This window comes from Platalea leucorodia, assembly GCF_965183815.1.
Source record: "Platalea leucorodia genome assembly, chromosome: 13".
NCBI classification, from domain to species: Eukaryota; Metazoa; Chordata; class Aves; order Pelecaniformes; family Threskiornithidae; genus Platalea; species Platalea leucorodia.
Genome location: NC_138835.1, coordinates 16435468 through 16456996, shown reverse-complemented (window position 1 = coordinate 16456996; position 21529 = coordinate 16435468). Strand labels below are relative to the sequence as shown.

Genomic DNA, 21529 nt, shown 5'->3' with positions numbered 1-21529 from the left:
CGTACTGGTCCAGAGGGGCTCCCCCCAGTCCCCCGGGACCCCGGCGGGGGCAGGAGGCAGAGGCGTGCCTGCTCATCAGGGCTTGTTTAATAACAAAACTCCAGCTATTGTAGAACAATATTCTCCAGCATCATTGTAATATACAATACGGGGAATGCTCTCAGCAATCTGAGAAGGATACGTCCCACCGCCGGGCAGCTCCCCCTGCCCAGGCCGCGGGGGACCCCCGGGGGCCCGGGGTGCGGGCGAGCCGGGGGGGGACCCCCGGGGTGCGGCGCGGGTCCGGCGCGGTCTCAGCGGCACAGGATCCGGTCGGCAGCGGGGATGCACGGAGCCTGCGGGAAAAGGGGGGCGAAGCAGCCGGTCAGTGCTGGTCCGGGGGGGTCCCGGGGATGGAAGGGGGCGGGAGGAAGGAGCAGCCCCGGGGAACCCGGCGGGGCCGGTGCAGCCCGGCGGGAGAGCGGGCCCGGGCCGGTGCCGCGGGGCCCGGCGGGGTCCGCACTCACCTCGGGGGGGTCCCCGGCGGCGGCGGGGCGGGGGGGCCCGCGCTGCAGCGCCAGCTGCAGGTCCCAGATGTAGTCGATAACGTGCTGCAGCAGCTCCACCTTGGAGACCCGCCGGTGCCGCGGCAGGGTGGGCACCAGCGCCCGCAGCCGCGAGTAGCAGCCCTTCATGTCGTACAGCAGCGCGGCGGCCGCCTGCTCCGCCGCCCCCGGGGACACCCCCGGGCCCGGCCCGCAGCGAGCGGCCTCCCCGGGCCGCATCGCCTTCATTGAGCCACCGGCGCCGGCGGGCAGCGGCGAGGGGGCGGCGGCGGCGACCTTCATGGCGAGGGGCGACGAGGGGAAGGCGGGGGGCGACCGGCGGCGGCGGGACCCTGCGGGCGGACAGCGCAGCGCGCGCCCCGCCGCGCCAATTATAGAGCGCCGCCGCTTGGAGGGCGGGGCCGCGGGGAGAGCCGCGGCCAATGGAGGCGCAGCGGGGGCGGGGACGGCCCCGCCCACTCCATTCATACGCCCCCGAAGGGCAGCGCCTTAAAGGGGCAGCGGCGGGGAGGGCGCGGCGGGGGCTCGGGCTGCGGCGCGGGGGTCACCGGGGGGTGCGGGGGGTACCGGGGTGCGGGGTCCGCCTCGCCCCGCCCCCTTCCCCGCCATCAACGTGGGCAACCGCCCCGCGGGCTCCCGGTACCGGGCTCCCCGCAGCCCCCCCCGGCCTCCCGCTGCCCCTCCAGGCGCCCAGCCCCGCTGCCCGCCCCGGGCCCCCCGCCGCCCCCCCGCCTCCCCGGCGGCTCAGACCGTTAGACGCCAGGGCCGTGACGTCACCCATTCATAAAACCCCGCGCGCTGTCAGCGCGGCGCCTCGCGGGCGGTGCCCATGGCGACGGGGGCGGGGCGGGGGGCACAGGGACCCCCGCGGGGAGACGGGGGTACCGGTATCCCCACCGCGGGCAGCCCCGGGGCGGCCTCCCCCGCCCGGGGCCTCCCCGCTCGGCCCCCGGCCCGGGGCTGAAACCTCCGCGGCGGCGGCGGGGCGGGGGGTCCCCGGGTTTGGGCCCACCGGGGGGGGGGGCGCGGGAGGGGGCTGCAGGGATCAGCGCTGCCGCTCCTCGCCCCGCACCCGGGGGGTCCCGGCGGCAGCGGCGGGGCCGGGAGCCCGGGGGGGCCCCGAGCAGGACCCCGGCCCCGCAGGGCAGCAGCGGGCAGAGCCGCGGCCTTTGGCCTCGCCGCACGCGCGTACGGACACACGGACACACAGACACATGGACACATGGCCGCGAGCGCGTGTGTGCACACGCAGAGGCGCGCACACAGATGCACGGGCGCACACGAACACGCGTGCATGGGAAGGGGCACGCAGACCCGTGGATGCACGCGCGCGTGCAAGCGCGCCCATGGGTACACGCGTGCCCGCAGAGGCACGTGTGGATGAACGCACGTACGGATGCACACACGTGTGCACACCGGGGCAGGCACGCGCACACCCCGCCTTGCACACCGACGCGTGTGCCCGGGTGCGGAGCAGCCCCCGCCTCGCCGCGGGGCCTGGCTGCGCCGCCGCAGTGTTGGCGGCGGCACGAAGCTGCACCGGGCTCCGCCGCGAGCAAAGCCGGCGCAGGACCGGGGCACCCCGACCTCACGCCGTGCTCGGCTGCCCCCCACTCGCCAGGGGCCGGGGCCGCACCGCTGCGGTGGCACTGCTGCGACAGCAGGTCACGGTGGCACAGCCGTGGGGACAGCCCGGACACCTCGTGCCCTTCCCAGCCAGCCCCGGTGTGGGCACAGAGGGCCGCGGTGCCCTGCGGTTTGGGGGGGTGGGCTGGGGCCAGACCCGGCCGTGCTCAGAGCCACCACAGCAGCCCCAGGCGTGTGGGGAGGCGAAGGCCTCCCCTCCTCTTCCTCCTCTGGGGAGGCGGCCGTCGTGGAGAGCATGGATGGACTTTAACCCTGCCAGCCTGGCTGGGGGGAGCTGCATCCCTCTGTCCCTCCGTCCCTCCGTCCCTCCCTCTGTCCCTCCTCCCTGTGTCCCCCATCCCGGTGCGGCGGTGGTTCCCAGGGTGGGCACGGCGCCGGGGTCGCCCCCTCCATTCAGGGCTCGGCGGAGGGCCTGGTGCTGCCCGGTTCCCACCGCGGCTCTCAAAGCTGCTAATTAGCCCCCATCTGGCGGCGGTGGCCGGGCCGCGGCGGGGAGGCCGGGGACATTGTGCGCAGGAATGCCTTTCAGTGCCGCCGGCCGGCCCAGCGACGCCAGCTGCGCCGCCAACAATGCGCCACGGCCGGGACGAACCGGCCCCCGCACCCCGGCGGGCGCCCTGCCCGCAGCCCCGAGCACCGGCCACCCCGGGCGGCGTGGGGACCGGGACGGGCTTCACTGCCATCGCCATGGTGGGTGTCGTGGCACGCATGGCGTGGCTGCCCCAGCTGCTGGCAGCCCCGGTTCCTGGGATGCCCCCAGCTGCAGGATGCCCTCGACGTGTCAGGGTGCTGGGGCTGGGGCTGGGTGCTGGGGTTGGGGCTGCCAGCGCGGCACGGGGACGCTGCCCTGGCCGCAGCTGGGCGCGGGGTCCTGGCGTGGCATGCCGGCCAGCGCGGCCGGTGTTGTCCGGCAAGACAGATAGCTTCATTTCCATGTCAATTCTGGGAACGGGGCGCGCGGCGCGGTAACAGCGGCCTCGGCCATATGGTGCTGGCGGGGCTCGGCCCGGCCGGGGGGGCGGCTGCTTCGCGCGGAGCAGGGGTTGCCCAGCAGCCGAGCACATCAAAGCCCCCTGGCCGCCCCCCGCCCCGCCGGGACCACACAGGGCACGGCCACGCCAGGCCGGCGAGGGGCCGCCGAGGGCTGCCTGTGCCGCGGTGCCGATGGGGACGGGGGCAGCCGGCACCCAAGCCCTGGCAGCACCCGGTCACACCACGGGTCAGGCGGGGGCCCCCCAGAGAATGGGACCCCCAAACCCGGGCTGCTCCTGCCCTGGCTGCGGGCCGGGCTCCCTCCAGGTCCCCATCCACGGGTGGGCCCTGGGGCTGCGCGGAGCCTCCAGCCCCCCGTGCCCGCGGGATGGTGCTGAGCCGGGGCCGCCGGCACCCGCTGCACAGCTGGAGCGGGGCCGAGGCCTGAGAAAGCCCCTGCGCGTTCCCCTCCCGCCTTCTCCCTTCCCGTCCCCGGCTCCATCCGCTGCAGCCCAGACCAGCTGGAGCCAGGCGGCCCTTCCTGGGATTTATTCCAGCTTCCTGCCCCTCCTCGCCGGCCGGGGCTGGGGCTGCTCTCGGCTGCTTCCTCCCCCTGCTCACGGCCGCCGGCCGGGCGCCACCGCCGGCACCCACCACCCCGCAGGACCCCGGTTCTCACCGCCGGCACCCGCCACCCCGCAGGACCCCGGTTCTCACTGCCGGCACCCGCCACCCCGCAGGACCCCGGTTCTCACCGCTGGCACCCCCGCTGCGGCTGGGCATCCCCGGCCCTGCACAGCAGGGGCTGCACCGGGAGGACCGCAGCACTCAGCACCCATCCCACCAACCGCACTCCTGGCCGCGGTGGGGAGGCTCTGCGGAGCCTTGGGGACAAGCGGCCCTGGTGTGACCAACCCCATCGCAGGCACCAGCACTCCCCACCCATGAAACCACCATCCCACTGCCTGGCATTCGCACCCAGGGGTGCCCCCGGTGCACCCCCAGCTCAGCCCATCCTGCCCCGCTGCAATCCCTGGCAGCAGCCTGGCATGAGGAGAGGGCACCCAGGGCCTCCCCCACCAGCGGGCGCCTGCCCCGAGGGGCCATGGGTGGGGGGATCGCCCCAAACACCGCGGCTGCCAGCAGCGGGGCAGGCTGACGCCAGCTCCGGCCCCTGCTCCGGCTGGGCGCAGCTCTATGGATGAAGGTTTCCTGACGGAGCCGGTGCGTTCGTGTTTCCGCAGCCCCCCCCCGAGCCGGAGGGACCCCGCGGCGAGGGGAAGGTGGCCCAGCAGCAGCCCAGACAGAGCGGAGCCACGCGGCCATGGCAGCGCCGGGAGCGGAGGTGCCGCGGGGACCAGGTGCAGCGGGCGAGCGAGCCCGGGGCCGCCGAGGCGCCGGCTCCGCTGGCGGCTCCTTGCAGGGCCTGGTGTGCTTCCTTCCTCCCGGCCGGCCCCGGCTTATCGGCCGGGCAGGGCGAGGGGCGACCCCGCTCTCCTCTCCCCAGGCCTTCCGCTCCCCGCAGCCCTGGGAAAGCGCCTGGCTCGCTGCCGCGCTCCCGCCGCACGTACGGCTGGCACGAGCATCGCCCAGCTCCGCGGGGCAGCAGGGAGCAGGAGGGCGATGCCAGGGCTGGGGGTACCATGTGCAACCCCCAGCCCGTTCCCGCACGCTCGGGGGGCTCCGGAGGCGGCATGGGGACGGGTGCAAAGCCACAGCGGCATCAGGCTCCCGCCGCCCGAAGCCGGGGAGGATGCAGCGCCTGGCAGGACGCGGTGCCAGACCTGCGCTGGGGGCATGCGCCGTCACGCCGCGGCGGCGAGCGAGGCCCCGGCTCGGAGCAGGGTGCTGCGCCCTGCGGCAGAGCCAGCATCGTTTTCCACGGGACACTGGAGGCTGGTGAAATCACATCTGGAGTCTAGACTCGGTGACTCCGTGGGCCGGGCCTGGCGGCAGTGCTGTGCCCGGGCCCTGCTGCACACTGTTTGCTTAGCTGGAGGTATTTAATTGGAATTAAAGTGGCCCCTCTTGTTTTTGCGGACAGGGCTGTTGGAAAAGGAGCTGTAAGTCATAGAAAACATCTGTAGGAGACTGTGAAGGGTCATTAGATGGCAGAACGCGAGGCGCCACTTTTAGTGCTCGCAGCCGACGCGGGGAATAATGGTTCAATACGGCTTTTGTGGAGGGGCTGCCAAGCCGGCAAACACTTTCTATTTATTCTGGCAGTGGGCATGGCCGGAGGGATGCAGGATCCTCCGCACGCCTGCCCCGGGGGCGGGCAGGGAGGACACCGCGGTGCTGCGGGACATGCGGCAGCTGGCCCCTGCCTGCAGCCGCCCCAGCCCCGCTGCCCATCCCAGCCCCAGGGGGTGCGGGCTGGCGCCTGGCCCCCTGCAAAGAGAGGGGACAGCCCGCGCTCTCTGCACCCCGCTCTGGGGCTGCGTTTGGGGTCACCCAGCTCTTTCCCTCCCGTGCCCGCTCCCCCAGGCCGCAGGGGCTCAGCCCCAGCTCGCTGAGCGCCCCAGCAGCCGAGGCAGAGCACATCCCCGTCCCGTCGCGTTCCCGCACCCTGATCCAGGGCCAGACCCCAGCTCAAACCCGCCTGGGGACAGGCTGGGGGTCAGCAGCCGCGGCCCTACATCTGGGTGTTGCAGGCTGAGGCCGGCCGAGAGAAGGCCGAGCACCGGAGGAGCAGGAGGGGGAAGGGGACGGTCACTTGGAAACAGCCAGACAACGGCCACGGGCCCCACAGGGAGAACAAGGCTGCCGGAGAGCCGGGACACTGATCCCGGTGCCGGCCCGGCGGCTGAGCAGGGGCTACAACCGGAGCAGCAGCTAAGACAAGGGCTGCCGGCACGGCCCCGGCGCTGCCAGACCAGCACTCCTTCCTTCGACATGGTTTAATATGAGAGAAAGCAAATGCACAATACAAAATTTAAAAACCGGCCTGTGGTTTGCCCCCCGCCCGCCCTGTACCCCCGTAGGAGATAAAGAGGCGGGGGGGAGGCGGCGCGGCCCCGGGGGCCGGCGGGGGGTGGCTATGCGGCGTACATCGATACCCCACCTGGGTGGCTGCTCCCACACACACAACACGATGCTCTTGCACAATTGGTTCGTCGTCTGTCACTTGCAGAGGGTCTGGAAGGGCCCCAGCCCAGCGGCACCGGGCACCGCCCGCGGGCAAGGTCACTTCTCCTTCTTGGCGGCTTCTGTCGTCTCTTCCTTGGAGGCCCCCGGCACCTCCTTGGGGGTAGAGCTCTCCTCGTAGCTGGGGACGAGAGGGACAAGAGGGAGGAGTGAGTGGGGCCAGACCTTCTCTGGGGACAGAGACCTGTGCCAGGCAGCGACGGCCCAGCCCGGGGCCGCAGGCGTGGGGTCTGCCCCGCTGCAGCGGCCAGGCCGTGCCGAGAAGGGGGTGGGCTCCAGCCATCAGCCCCCCACCGTAGAAAACCCAACGGGGCAGAGCCCAGGCGGGGATACCAGCGCTGCGACGCCCCCGGACACCTCCAGGGATGGGGTGCACCCAGCCAGGGGCGGGGGCTTCCCCCGCCAAGCCCTCAGGCCAGCTCCGTGCCCGTGGGTCCATCCGCCTGTCAGCACCCGCGAGCACCCTCGGATATCCCGGATCGCACCACGCTTCCCCCCACGCTGCCGTGCCGAGCGCTGGTGCCAGCGAGGCCGGTGAGCGGGGGGACCTGCAGCAAGACCGACAGCGGTGACTCCCCCAGGGACGCGCTCCTCCGGCTGCAGACCCCGCCGGCACCGTCCCCGGGGCCCTGGCAAAGGAAACCTGGGAGCGCTGCCTTCCAGCAGGACGCACGACGGCAGAGATGTCAAATCCTCTCCCCCTTCGCAGTCTCTCCTCAAAGACGGGGAGAGAAGCCGGCCCGCAGCAGCGAGGCGACAGCTACCGCCTCTGCCCGGGAAAAGGGGGGAGCCGGGACCAGCCCCTACCTGGCCAGAACGACAGACAGAGAAAGGGCACCGCGTGCGATTGCTACATGGCACTAGGGCTTTGCTGCCGGCGTCGGCGGGGACAGGACAGTTTCTGCTGCATGGAATCAGCAAGGCTGGCCGGCGAGCCGGACACGGTGGGGAAGTGGGTAAGTCTTGGTGTGTGTGGCAAGATTTCAGCAGAGGATTCGTAGCTGCAGGAGAGAGAGGAAGCAGGAGGGGACAGGGGGAAGACGAGGACAGAAAGGAGAGGGGAGGAGAGAGAGAAAAAGCAGAAGAGTTTTGGAGCGAGACTGCTGCAAACCCACCGCCCTGCGCAGGCAGCCCGCTGTCCCCTCCGGCTGCCAGCACCCACTAGCCCAGGCTGGGGAGGTCCTGGGGCCGTGCTGGCAGCCTCCTGCCCGCGCTCCCCTTGCCTGCAGGCCCCAGGGCAGGGCTGCAACATGGAAGAGCGAGGGCTGGGACCCAGCGAGAAGGCAGCTCCCGCTGGCACGGGTAGAGTCAAGCGGCCGGAGCCCACGGGAGAGCAAGCCTGGGCACTGGGAAGGCAGCAGCAGAGCGGCGCAGGGGCTGTGCAGGCAGCAGACCGACACAGCAGACCCTTTCCTGCCACTCGAGGCCAGCGCGTCTGCAGCTGGTGTGAGCAGCGGGACGGGCTTCCCGCTGCCGACAGCTGATGGAGGCAGAGCGAAGGTTACTGCCTGCCTACGGAGGCTCGGCAAGGCTGGGAGCCGCAAAACTGATCCTGGCATCGCCCACCTCTGCTCCATTGGCGCCCCTTCCCCAGGCCTGCAGCACAGATCTGCTCGCTCCCACCCTGCCTGCAGCGCTGCCTGTGCTCGCCGCTGCATCAGACCCTCGCTGCCCTCTCCCATGTGCAGGCAGCTCGCTGCGTGCAGGCAGCTGGCCACCAGAGACCACCGGGGAGCTGCCAGCTCCGGGCTGCCGTCAGCGCCGGGAGGAGCAGGACGCACCAAAGCCGCGCAGGGGAGCTGCACCTGGTGGGATTCCTGCGGTGGGAGCCGCTGCCCTCCAGGCACGAGTCCCGCCGCGTCCTACTTCCCCTGCCTGCAACTAGAGCGACTTCAGGGGGGTCCGACCCCAGGGCCTGTCACAGTTGCAACCCCCTGGCCTCCTGCGCTTGCCCTGGCAGCGCTCGGCAAACAACAGCAGGCAGCGTTTTGCTGCTGGAGCAGCTTGGGCTAATGCTCTGTGGGGCACTAGCCCCCGGTGCCCAGCTGCCAGGCTCCCCGGGCGCCTCGCTGCCAGGCAGGCCGGACTCGCAGCTCGTCTCTCCCCGGTTTCTTGGCGCGGGAGGCGATGCTGCTGTCAGCTGGTGAGTCACGGCAGCGGGGAGAGCGGCTGCCGGATCCCAGGTGCACAGGAAGGACGATCCCAGGACACTCAGCGCCTGCAGCAGCGATCGTCAGAAGCAAACATCAAAGGACAGGCAGGTGCGGCAGGGCTGGGGAGCCGGCAGGGCTGGGGAGCCGGCCCGGCTGACAGCCCGGTGGGAACACGCATACCTGCGTCTCCCAGGGGAGGGGAAGGAGGCGAGGGCAGCCGGCTCCCCGCTGCGCCCCAGTCGGGTGCTGGTTTCCCTCTGAGCAGGCGTGGGGCTCAGGCAGGCCCCCATGGGCAGGGGCACCCCCGGAGCGGGGAGGCTGCGGGGTGCACGGCCCTGCTTCGGGATGGGTGTTCCCTTCCCTCCTCTGCTTCAGCCGTCCTCAAACCAGCAACTGCACTGGGCACCACTGAGCCTTGAGCACAACTGGACAAGCACAGCGGAGAACAGCTCCGTGCGGCTCGGAGGGGACAGTCCGGGCAGGAGACCAAAGCTGCCCGCTGCCAGTGAACAGGCAAATGCCTGGAGCGTGGCAGGCCGAGAGCGGGGCCGGAACACAACGGCACAGCACAGCCCCCTTCCTCTGCACCTACCGTCCCCGGGGCAGGGAGACTGCTGCAAACCAGGATACTTCGCCCAAGCGGGGAGGCTGGGATGTGCTCAAACCAGCCCTCGCAGCCGGATCCGGCTCCGTTCCTCCCCACCCACCGGCCCTGGGACACAATGACCAAGTATCTCGGCACCAGGTGTGCGGTCCCACCCTCCCCTGCCTGCCAGCGCACGGGAAGAGTTTGTCACCGGGGCATAAAGCAGGACCAGATGCTGCCTGCCTGTTGGTACCGCACCAAAGCTCCCACCCAGCTACGAGGAGGTGGCTGGAGCCAGGGCCAGCGTGTACGAACACAGACCCGCTCCCTCCACCCACGCACGTGCACACGCACACCCAGAGCGTGCCCAGATGAACCCGTCCCTCCAGCTGTGCCCAGGCGTGGGAACATCTGCACGCTTCGTGCACTCCAGCGCCGCGGGCGAAACAGCTCCGTCCCCAGCTGACGCTCACCTGAACATTTCAGTTACTTCTCCCTTTGCCAAGGCCACAAGAAGCGGGAATCCGATGCACGCGGGGACCAGGTACAGAAGAGCAGGCTGTTGGGAAGAAAAACAACTGTTAAACCAAACCACAAATCACCCCTCGGGAGGAGCACGAGGTGAGCTGGCCCTGTCCCCTCTGCACTCACGGCGTCCGTCACAGCGCTGCGCTGAGGGTTAACGCCACAGAAAGCGGCTTCGAGAGCCAGGTTACAGCTGCAGCAGCGCAAAACCCTCGCCGTGAGGTCCCAGCGGGCCACGAGCATACTAAGGGCTCCTGTGCAGACCACAGACAGCACCCACGGCACGTGGGCTCCCAGGGCCCCTCTGCAGCGCAGCAGGTGGGTCTTCAGGGGCAGCGTGGTTGCAAAGAGCCACAAAACCACAGGGCAGCCCGGCTGAGGTGCTTTTGTTGGAAACGCAGGTGCCTGAACCAGCCTTGCCCCAAAGAGATCTCTGCTCCAGCCAGGCACACAAGCTTTGGGCAGGGAAAAGTACAGGCAGGCACTGGAAAAGCAAAGCCAAGAGAAGGAATACATCTGCTTTTTCCTGGCACGACGCAGGAGCCTCGTGGCCAAGCTGGCGTGTCCCGCTTGGGACGTGCATCTGCGGGAAGCAGCACGGCACAGCTCACCTGGGCGTGCTTGAAGATGTGCATGATGAATATGGTCAGGCCCAGCCCGAAGATGTAGGCCACAAAGCTGGTGTAGAAATACGTGTGCGTGTTCTTCTTCAAGCTGTAGGGAAAGGGAGCAGAGCCCAGTGACCACGGGTCTGGGGTGCCAGTGGCCGAAACGGAGCTGGCCCAACCTTCTCAGCCATCTCCCCCCCAGCGCGGGGAGCCGTGCCCGGCCTGTGCTCTCGGGCCAGCGCAGAGACTGCCACCAGCACAGCCCCGGGCCCCGTGGGAGCGGTGCAGGGACCGGACGGGGTGACGCCCAGGCGAGGGGCTGGGGAAGGGAAGGAGGCACGCGATCCTGCTGCTGGACGACTGCTGGGAGGGGAGGAATCGGTGCTGGGACCCAGGGAGAGGGTCCCACCTTCTCGGGGGAGGCACGGCCGGCCCCTGGCACCCCGCTCTCAGCACACACTGTTTTATTGCAGGGCAGGCTGCGGGAACTGGGATTCCCAGCAGGTGCAGGCAGGACGTGGGTGGAAACACCTGGAAGAGCTGGCAGAGACCAAAGGATCTGCAACAGCAGCGGGAGCAGGACCACACCACCGCAGTCGCACGAAGCGGCCCATGCCTGGCAGCTCCCCAGCCAGAGACTTTCGGCGTGGAGCAACTGCTGAAAGCTACACCCCGGCGGTAGGTGCAGCCTCCCTGCGTGGGAAGGAGCTGCTTCCCCAAACGTCAGCGGCAACCCAGAGGCAGCCAGCACTGCCGGGCACCAATTTGCGTCCACGCAAGCACTTCCCAGGTGCCAGCACCCCCGGCTCTTTCCCATGCCATCGCCGCTTCCCCTTGCTGCCGCAGCACTGCCCTCTCCTCGGTGCCAGGGAGCTGCTGAGGCTCTGGGGGGCCATTACGTGCTGCTGCCCTGGCCCCTTCCCCTGTGCTGCCTGCCCTGCCCGCCCTGCCGCATGTACAGCAATGCCCATGAGCTCAAACAACTCACCCCCGGCGCTCAGGACTTACCCACAAAGCCAGCCCTGCTCAGGTCTGCTCTTCCAAGAGCTTCCCCTCATCCCCCCCCGTCCCAGCCGCTCTCCCGGGTCCCCAGGCCAAGCCCTGGAGGGGAGCGCACGACTGCGCTCCTGGCTTCCCCTTCCCCTTTTTCCTCCATGAAAGCAGCTCAAATATGCTGCAAGATCCAACCTGCCAGAGAGCCTTCCCTGCCGCCCACTCACCTGATGTCAAACCGCAGCAGCAAGGCAATGAAGATCCCTGCGGGAAGAAGGGGACAGTGAGGGGACGGAGGTGGCAGGGAAGACTGAGGGAGGCAGGGCAGGACCCGCGGCGGCTCCGGGTGCCGTGCCTGGGCTGACAGTGCCCTCTCGCGGCACAAGGCACCGGGACGGCACCTGGACCTGGTGGGAGACCCCCAGCCCACGCAGCCCCCAGCCCACGCAGCCCCCAGCCCCGGCAGGAGGCCCGCAGGGCTCCGGCATGGCCAAAGGCAGAGGCAGGCACCCACTCAGCCCCCCGCAGCCCCTTCGGACAGGCGATCCCGGTCACGTACCCCCTCTTCTGTCCTCACCTGGAATGACGATGTCTCCCAGACCCAGCATGGCAAAGTTGTCGGCCTCCAGCCCCTTCTCCAGCAGGTCCTGAGGGAAAACCACTGCGAGGAGTAGAGAGAGGAACGGTGAGGGGGAACTGTCTGTGCTGAGCAGACCTCAGCACCGCTGTGCCTGGCAAAAAGGGACTAGGGCAGGGCAAGACCCCTGCTCCTGCCCTCGGGCCCCTCCTCTCCTCCAGCTCCCCCCTTCTCCTTCCTGGGACAACTCTGGGACGGGACACGGAGGGGTTTGGGGCCAGCCCCGTGTGCAGGTGTCAGCCCCAGCTCCTAGGACCCAAACCACCACGTGCTCCACAAGAGCAGAAATTCACCCCTCCTGCTGGTTTTTTGGAGGTTTTGATTTGGGGGTTTTTCTTTTTTTTATAAGCAGGTGAAATTGCCCGCTCTGGGGGTGCAGACTAACCCAGCCAGCTCAGGGCTCTGCAAACCATCCCTCTCCAGAGACCCGGCCCGGCTCCCTGCAGCTCGGTGGCACCACTCAGCCGTCTACAGGGTCACTAGCGGGAAACCCTCCTGCACGGATCCCACCTTCTGAGCCACCCCCAGAAGGCAGAGGGTGCACGGGGCAGCGGGCGCAGAACAGACAGCCCCTCCTCCAGCACACGGGGAAGATCTACTCACGTTTTATTGGGGCCTCAAATGATTTGGCAACTGTCACCATCACGTTGGTGCCAAAGACCTAGGGGCAAACAGAGGAGTCTGGGGTGACCATGGCTGCACCGGGACATGCGCGTGCTCAGCTACAGCCTCACCTCAGGGCCCGGAGTGGCCTCAGTGGCAGAAAACAGCCAAAGAGCCGCCAAACCGCGGGCAGAGGAGTCCTGCAGGTGAGCCCAGCACCCAGGGGAGAAGCACAGGACAGCGCTCGAGGGGTGAGCACGTCACGGCCATCCTGCTTTCAGAGCAGCGCCGGGGAGACCACTGACATCGCAGAGCTGCGGTGCTGCCCGCCGCCCGGCCTTCCCCAGCACCTACCCCTGCGCGTCGGTTCAGCTCGAATTAGTCAGCTCAGTGGGAAGCCCGACCACCGCGCGGGATGTTCTCTGAGGGCAGGAGCTCCCAGTGAGAGTCCCAGTCAGCGCCAGGCCGCTGGCCGTGAGCTTCCAGCGGGGACTGGAGCAATTGTCAGATCAGCTGCGTTTGCTCTGAGGTCATTTATTTGTACTGCACTATCAGCTTTAAGTACCAGCATCGTTTGGGAGAGGGACTGTAAACACATAGGTCAAACAGCCTTATTTCTGTTCCTTTTTATCTCCAAGCCTCCCGTCCTGGCTATACCAGCAGCAGGCACATAAACCAGGTGCTGAGTAGCACCGCGGGAGCAAGATCCTAGAGCCAGGGATTAAAGAGAAACCTTAAAGCAAGGACTGGGCATCAGGTAACTCCCATAAGGCGCAGCAAGCTCTGGGCATCACCACGGAGCGACAGGACTTCACGCTGGGACCGGGGAAAAGCGTCACATGCAAATTCACCCCAAGCCTACGCAGGGGGCCAGATCATCGATCCACTCAGCCCTTCTCCTTCCTCCTTGAAACCCTCCTTGGGTCTCACTGTGATTAAATCCACACTAAGATCCAAGCAACCAGTCCCTGCAGAGGGGCACAGTAGGAGCGCCCCCACTTCAGGATGGCTTCCATGAGGCTCCGGCAATACACCGAGCTGCCGGGGAAGCCGAGGCAGGAGACAGGCGGCAAGCGGAGACCAGCGACGGCTGCACTCTCGCTGTCTCCGAAGCACCGGGAAGACACGCGCACCCCGAGCAGGGCGCGAGGCACCGGGTGTGCTGAGCCAGGAGGCTGGATCCTCTCCAGCTGAGAGCAGTGGAGGAAGTGGCACACAGGCTAACAAACCACAGAGCTGAGACTGTTAACGAGCCTATGAAACAGGGGCACATCAGCCAAGCACAAAATAGCACACAGTAGCCAGGCTTAAATAGGGAAGGGTTCCTCAGGCAGCTGCAGAGCTGCTGGACAGACCTCAAGGTACACAAGGCTCTCAGCCATTTGGAAACCCAGTAATTCAGAGGGTGGAGGCAGCAGGAAGGACTGGGGAATACGGACACTACGAGGAGAAAAAGGGGTCCAGGCCCATTGCAGAGATGAGGAAAACCTCAAAATGAAGATGTTAGGGCACTGCACTGGCTGAGGGAGAGAGACTGGAGGCATTCTGGTATCTGGTCCTCTGTGCAAGAGGGCAGAAGGACGCTAACGAAGCCAGCAGATGCCAGAGCTGAGGCACAGCCCATACAAGCAGGATCAGCATACCCCAGAGCAGCCTCGTCCTCCAGCCCACCCAGCAGCTCTATCAGGCATTGGGAAGACCTTAGTTGGGAATACTGGCCACCAGAACTGGATATGCCACACACCCAGGTACCCCACAACAGCCCCGATGAGATCCCTGCCAGCCCTGGGCTCTCTAAGCCAGCGATTAGAAGAAAATGCATTTGCTGAGCCACGTTCTGCCACTCTGATCCTGTCATCATCCCCGCCACACCCCTCTGGGCTGAGAAAGTGGAAATCCTGACTGCAAACGCGTGTCCAGCCAGCGTGCTGCCTCCAAAGAGGCATAACGCCACGCACATGCCTTCCGCCAACGGCTGCAACTCGCGTCCACCCCGGGGAACGCTCCCGTTTACCCAGAAGACGTCGTAGATGAAGAGGCCCCCAAGCAAGATGCAGCCGGTGCTGACGTTGTTCAAGTGCAGCAGCTCCACCCCGTTGAGGGAGAACGCCAGCCCAAAGAGATTGTTGGCAATCCAGTGCTGAGAACGACAGGAGAAGGAGATTTGGGTCCCACTGGACGTGCCGAGCCACGGCCTCAGCCTGCCGGGGCCTTGCGTGGAAAGGGGCCCGGGTCCGATCCAGCCTGGTCCCTGGCCTCCCCGCAACAGGGCTGCGGCTCACTTACCTTTCTCAGCAGGTACCAGACCCCCACAACACTGCTCAGGGCCAGGCATACGAGATCCTTGGTGTCAAACTCGTAATTCACTATTTCTGCAATAAAACAGAGAAGTCAGATTTTGGGCAGCCCAGGCAGCTCCCCTTGCCGCGCAGGGCAGAGATGAGTGACTTTACAGCTGGGGAGTGACACAGACCACAGCGCTCACATCCCAAACGAGGGGACTGTACCCACAGAAACGGCCGTGCCCAGGGCAAACACGTGCAAACTGCATGCGAGCGAGCAGCCGGCCCCGGCAAGCCCGGACCTTCTCCTTCAGCCAGACTCTGCCACATGGACAGCATCTGCGATCCTTCTGTCAATAAGGAAATTGGATTCAGGCACTGTCTAAGGCGGGGAGAGGTAAATCTCCCTCTTCCCGCACCAGTTCATTCCTGGTGGTATCACTAAAAGTATTCCCGTACCAGTAAGGGCAAGATACTTATCAAAGCATCTTCTACCAGTACAAAGATTTGGATCAGATCAGTTAAGACAGCACAAAAAAGTCAACACTGTGCTACCCAAGGAGCTTAAATAAAGGCAGTGCATTTCACAGCAGCCAGAGCTCGATTCCTGTAGCGCTCTGGGATCTGTTTCTGGGGTTTCGCTGCCAGCCAGAGGCGGCACGGAGGGAGAGCGCCAGTGGTGCAAGAAGATGCATGCAGCAGCCCCAGCTCTGCAGGGACACACGGGGCTCACGCTGGCTACGGAAGCACAGACTTGCCTCTTGCAAGTCTTTGAGAAGGTTGTTTCAGTGGGCTGAAAGTCAAAACACCAAGTGAGCAAGAAACAGAACGGTAAAGGCAAAAAACATTCAGGCCCCCAGAGAGACCGGCGAGCCGACATACCCTCCTTGCTCTCCCCAGAGCCCTGGGTGAAGAGGAGCTGGTACTGTTTGTTGGGGAAATTTGCAGGGAAGAATCTGTTCATCGTGGGGCTGAAACGAGAGGCGCAGAGAGGGGCAGTTCGACAGACACCCCGCAGGACGCACTGCCCAGCACCTCTGCGTGACGGCGTCGCAGCATGGACATCGGCCCACACCCCCTCCGGAGACAGGGAAACGCCGGGTTTCCCCACGTCAGGGACCGGCAGGAGCCCCGGCTTCAGTCACCAAGCCGCAGACATGGGACCTCGTTCTCCCCAGAGGTCTGAACTGCCCCTGGGTGACAGCCCCCAAAATGCTCTACGCCAACAGGCACAGAGCATCACCCGCAAGAAGTCAGGACCCACCCCAGACCCCAGCGGGTTCCCTGTGCCCCCCAGCAGCCCCCCGGCACCGTACGGGCCTGGTCACCCAGAACCGGCTGTGCCACCACCGAACGGCCCTCCTGCAGAGCCGGGAGCGGGGGCGAAGCCCTTGCCACAGTGCCAGTCTAGGGAAAGCATCTGGTCCCCAATGCCCTAGAGCTCAGGAAACAGGAAATCAGTTTTACTTTTTCAGTTACTGAACAGCCTGAGCTTTCAACACCTCGCACCGAGCATCGCCACGAGAGGCTGGGGCCGTTACTGTGAGCTCCAGCTGCCTGTTTCAGCCGTCCCAACAAGAGGAAGACGGGTGCTGAGGAGCTCTCCGCTCCACAGGGCAGCGAGGACTGTGCCGGTCCCCAGCGGCTCCTATGACAGCGGCCACCCCCACCTCACAGGCTCTCCCAGCGATGCTGCATGGGGTACCAGACCGCCGGGACCCCAAGACTTTGGTTCTGCCCTTGGCTGCCCCGTGAGGAAGAGTTCACAGCACGCTCTGGGCCTGCCTCCCCGGAGAGCCCTTCACACCGCTGAGGGAAAACACCCTGCGAGCTGGGACTTGGCTCTCAGCATGGCAATGGTGCCCCAGAAATCCCCCAATAACCTCGACGCCCCGCTGCCTTGCAGAGCGGGCAGCCTCGGGCACCCCCACCCCAGTCGCACCCTTCCCTCTGCTGTACCTGATGGTGTGGGACAGGGCTAAGATCCCCAGCACAAAGAAATACATGGAAAGCAGAAGATTGATGTACTCTTGAGAGAATATCTGCAAGACAAATCCAGAGAGGGGTCAGTTACCGCAGCGTCCTCCCCATCTACAGCTGAGCGCTTCACGTTGCGATTGGCAGCTGCTGTGTCAGTGCTCCGGGGAGACGAGAAGAACAGCCGGAATAACCCAAATTCTTGCACTGCTGATGTGAAATACGTTGGGAATAGCCGCATGCTTGCAGAACAAGCACAATGGGTCTGCGAGTTGCCGCGCATCTACAAAGCGCTCAGGTCAAAAAAAAATAACTCCTGCACTGCAGAAAGGAGGACAGAGCTTCCCCTGCGCGTCCCTGCAGAGCGAGCCGGAGCAGGGAGCGAGGCACCGCGCTGCTCCCGGGGGCTGCCCCGGCAGAGGGGAGCAGCAGCACCCCCGCCTCGCTAATGCAGCGGGTCGAGCGCGTCCTGCCCTAATTAACTGGGGTATTATTAGAACTCCTGCGCTCCAACGCACACGCTGCCTTACTGCCGAATCACACCCGTACGGCCCAGCGCAGGGGGACCCTGGGGTCCTCCGTGCTCCCTGGAAGGGGGATGCTGGAATACGAGAGCTCACGGCAGGTTGCAGATACTAAAAGGAAGAGCCACCGATCACGCAGCGACTTCAGCGGGGTCACGCTGCGCATTCAGGACTTCTTTTCCTGGCGCCTCCATCCCAGCCAGGAGCAAGAGGCAGAAAAGGCAGCTGAGGAGGTGGAGGAGCACCCCGAGACGTGGGCCACAGGGAAGGGGTGGGCTGCAGGGGGTCCTTTCAGCGGCCAGAGGGGCCCGGTGGCAGGGTCTGGTGGCCGCTCCATGCCCCACCATCAGGAGAGGCTCAGCAGATGCTGGGCTTTACTGCCGGTGACCTGCAAGGGGAGCTGCAGCCCCGGTGAGCGCACAGGCCAAACCTCGCCGCCGGGACAGCAGGGCATGTTGCTAGGGAGGCCTGATCCCGTCCGCTGCTGTGGAGCTGACCTCTGTGGCTGCACAGGCTGTGGCACGCACTTGCCTTCCCGGTGCAGCCGCAGCACAGGCCGATGCCCAGGCCCACGTGGCCGCTCGACCCAGGGTAGGAGCCCGCAGCATCAGTCGGCTGCTGCGTGTAACTGCGATGGGTGGAGAAGGGACTGTAAACTGAAATATTCCCAATTTTGCACATTAAACCTCAGCTGGGCAGCCAGGAGCACCCTTCTGCCTCGCAGGCAGTCCAGGACAGCAGGGCTGGAAGCCGCTGTGCCGACAGGACCGCTCTGCGCTGGCGGCCCCGTGGCTCGTCAGGAGCTCAGCCGCACACCAGACGTGCGCGGGCAGCCAAAGCTGCTCTAAGCCAAGACCCCTTCTCCGCACAGCCGAAAGCACCTGCTGCTGGGACCTATCTGTGACTCAGGAATGGTCATCTTACTCTGCTTGTTGGCTCTGCGCGTCTAAAAGACTTCACCTGAACACAGAGGGGCTCACCCATGAGCTAGCGATCCCCTGGGCCTGCAGCCGAGACGGCTCTGGAAGCGCAGCACGGAGCACAACACAGAGACAGCAGCATTTGCACATCAGCAGTCCCTGGCACCCTCCGGTTTCAGACCGTGCACCCTCAGGTCAGCCCACGGAGGCAGGCGGAGCTCAGGGGGTGAACTCGCCCCTCGGCAGCTCTCCAGAACCACCCCGTGCACAAACAGGCTCTGATTTCCCCCAAGCTGTTCCAATTCAGGTGAAAACTGACGTCCTCCTGCGTGGCAACACGGAAGAGCTCGAGCCCTGCAGCCTTCCACGCTTTCTGTCCCAACACTAAGGGCTCCCAGCTAGGGTAAGCCAAAAATCGCATCAGTCCCGCTTCGGGAGCTCCTGACCAGGCGGGGAGGACGGCAGGCACCGGCTCCAGCCCCTGCCACCGCTGTTCACTTACTTTAAAGAAGAGGTAGAGCCCCAGAAGGGTGCAACTGGCAACAATGGGAAAACGAGCAGCATCTCGGCTGGTAATGGTCTCCGGCATCTCTGAGGAGTTCTGGGGAGGGAAGGAGAGGACAGGAGCGGATCAGGCCACGCTCTGGCATCCTACCTGAGCAGGAGGTGAACAGACGCAACGAGCAGGACTCCGTGCCGGCTTTGAGAGGGGCAGGGCACCCGCTGGCCCCTCGTGGTTCCCGGAGGTGGGGCTGTGTCACAGGCAGAGCCTGAGATGGAAAAAACAAACCTTGCACTCGTCCTTCCAAAGGCTGCCACAATTTACTGCTTTTTTTCCTCTTGGAGAAGGGAAAAAAAAAACCGCTGCCCACTGCGCTGGCGTTGTTCCTTTCTCCCCCTGCCCAGAGGGAAGCCGAGCTCCCTCGCCGCTCACGCCCCGTCAGCCTCCCCATCTGTGCGCACCATATGTCGATCGCCCTCGGAATGACGCTGCTCTCCAATCACCTTTTTATCCCTCACCTCGCTCCGGGGACACTCCTTGTGCTCAAAAGCCCCAGATTTATAAACCCCTTTCGCCTTCTCAGGCACCTTTGCACCAGCTGAACCAGCCCCCTTTCAAGCCATTTCCCATGAGAGACCTTCAGCTTTCAGAGGAGAGGCAGAGCTGCCTGCTGCCCTGCCTGCTGCCTGCCCAGACACCTAATCTCGCACAGGCAAACACCTGCGGCCAGCGCCGGACAGAGTGCATGCCAGCGGAAGCCCTTACGAAAAGCAACCCTGCGAAGGAACAGCAGCTTATCCCGGGCACGGCAGCTGCCCCGCAGAGCTCGGCGGCACAGAAGCGAGTGCCCAAAGAGCCGCTGGCTCCCTGCGGCTCCCCCCAGAACCACGGCCAGGCCCTGCTCGCAGACCTCGGCTGCCTGGGCTGCCACTAAAATCAGCTGAAACCCCTGATGTAAGACTTAAGGGCGGACAAGGAGCTTTAAAAAACAGTAGTAACTCAGACTGCGTAAAACAGTCCCTTCCCCTGCGCTTCAGGAGCCAAGGCGTTGGGATTTAAGCCCCGGCTGCTACCCGAGATGCACAGAGCAGCACGACGGGCTGCAGGGACAGCACGGGGCATGCGGGCAGAGGCGTGCAGGCAGGAGAGTGCGGGCAGCCCCCCGGGGAGCAGCCCCGGTGCTGCGGGGCGGAGAGGCAAAGCCACCCCGAGTCCCCCCGACACAGCCTCGCTTGTGGGGGCCACGATGCTGCGGCCCTAGAATTTATCGTGACAGCGGGGACGGGGCTGGAGAAGACCCCCGGGGAAGCCAGGTCTCTCCGCTGCCTCCACCGGGGCGCGGGGCTCTCCGCCCTTCCATGGCGGGGCCGGGCAGCGCGGGGCGGCGGGGCCACGCCGCTGCCGGGCCGGGGCACCCGGGGGGACGAGGCCTGGAGCCCCCGCAGGGTCTCCCGGGAGGGGCGGGGGGCGGCCCCCGCTGCCGGCCGCGGGAGGCCCGGAGGGGGCGGCCGTCCCGGGGCAGGGGCGGGGGGGCGGGGGGAGGCCGGGCTGCCCCGGAGCCGCGGCGGTACCTTGCTCTTGGCGCAGCTGACGGAGCGCAGCGCCCCGAAGAAGATGGGCAGCAGCGCCATGAGGACGAGGCTGCCGTAGGCCAGCGCCATGCCCTCGGGGGTGGCGGGCGGGCGGGCGGCCGCGGGGGCCCCGCTCCCGGCCCCGCTCCCGGCCCCGGCGGCGCTGCCGTTGTGCGCCGCGGCCTCCTCCATGGCGGCTGCTCCCACCGCGGTCCGCTTCCGGCCCGCGCGCGCCCAGGGACACGTCCTCTTACCGACCGGAAGTGCGTCACGCGGCGACGCCGCCGGCGTTAACCACGCCCCCTCCCCGCCAAGCCCGCGCCGCGTTGCTAGGAGACCGGCAGCGGGGCCCGATCCCGGCCGGGCCCCGGTTCCCCCCCCGCCCCCCGGCCCCGGTCCGGTCCGGTCTCCGGGCCGCCTTCCCCCGGCAGCTGGGAACCCCCGAGGCTCCTCCCCGGGGCGGACCGGGAGCCGTGAGGGCAGCCGCGGGCCGCCGGGAGGGAGCAGCGCCGCCGGTCCCGCTGATGGCCCGCCTCGGCCCGCGAGTATCCCGCTTCACGGCCGTTTATCCCGGCCGTGCTAGGCGTGGGCAGCGGGGTCGCGGACGCCAGTGGCAGGCGGGAGAGCGGGGGGCTCCTGCGGGCGGGGGGGGCCCGGCCCCCGGCCACGGGCGGGACGGCGGCGGCTTCAGCGCCCGTCAGCCCGAAGGCCCTGGGCCGGGGGCTCCCGGGCCTCTCCTCCGCCCGGCCCCGGGCTCTGCCCTCCCCGAGGACCCCTCCTGCGCCGCCGAGCCCCGCTCCGCACCGGCGCCTCGCCAACGGCGGCGAACTCTCCCCGCCGCTGGACCGGGGCCAGGGCTCTGCTGGGAAACTGGCCGAAATGTGCGCTTTCCTCCCAAATATTCCTTCCCCTCCCCGGCCGCTGGACCCCCGCTGGGCCACCATCCTCCTCCCGCGCGTCCCCTCGCCGCGGCCGGCTGCGAAGCGAAGACACCGGCGAAGATAAAGACTGGGCGGTTAAATGGTGCTGCCCCCGGGTCCGATCTGAGCCACGGGCAGGGGAAGGGAGCGCAGCAGGGATTAAAAAGCAAGTTTTTAATTTTTTAAAATGTTTTCCTGTTTTTTTTTTTTTTTTTTAAAAAAAAAAAAAAAAGCCAAACAACAAAAAGGGATCTATTTCAGGAGCGGGGGTGATTCATAGCTTGGTGTCTCAGGCGGAGGGCAGATGCAGAGGCCCCCCGGGAGCCCCTCCGCGGGGCTGGCCGCCTGCCCGGGACGCCGCCCTCTCCCTGCCACCGATTCTCCCACAAAGGAGAAGGACGGGCACCGAGGGCAGCA

General features: G+C 66.8%; 2 protein-coding genes across 6 annotated transcripts; both read right to left on the bottom strand.

Moving 5' to 3' along the window:
• Positions 1 to 69: 69 nt before the first annotated feature.
• Positions 70 to 879, bottom strand: ID1 (inhibitor of DNA binding 1). The gene is made up of 2 exons (XM_082326196.1): positions 507 to 879; positions 70 to 335 (listed from the first exon to the last, which is right to left on the bottom strand). Exons 1-2 carry the CDS (start codon positions 825 to 827, stop codon positions 294 to 296), a joined length of 363 nt encoding a protein of 120 aa, XP_082182322.1. The 5' UTR covers positions 828 to 879; the 3' UTR covers positions 70 to 293.
• Positions 880 to 6049: 5170 nt separating this feature from the next.
• HM13 (histocompatibility minor 13) lies at positions 6050 to 20427 on the bottom strand. 5 transcript variants are annotated; one of them, XM_082325557.1, is made up of 13 exons: positions 20193 to 20427; positions 18622 to 18720; positions 16658 to 16740; positions 15581 to 15669; positions 14890 to 15048; positions 14703 to 14788; positions 14431 to 14556; positions 12417 to 12474; positions 11754 to 11837; positions 11404 to 11440; positions 10187 to 10289; positions 9524 to 9609; positions 6050 to 6432 (listed from the first exon to the last, which is right to left on the bottom strand). In XM_082325557.1, the coding sequence occupies exons 1-13, from the start codon at positions 20382 to 20384 to the stop codon at positions 6351 to 6353; spliced, it is 1284 nt and encodes a 427-aa protein (XP_082181683.1). In that variant the 5' UTR covers positions 20385 to 20427; the 3' UTR covers positions 6050 to 6350. The 5 variants fall into 5 exon arrangements, with proteins under 5 accessions (XP_082181683.1, XP_082181685.1, XP_082181686.1 ...); XM_082325559.1 differs by lacking the exon at positions 14890 to 15048 and having other exon boundaries at positions 20193 to 20426; XM_082325560.1 differs by lacking the exons at positions 6050 to 6432; positions 14890 to 15048 and adding an exon at positions 6980 to 7312.
• Between the last annotated feature and the right edge of the window lie 1102 nt (positions 20428 to 21529).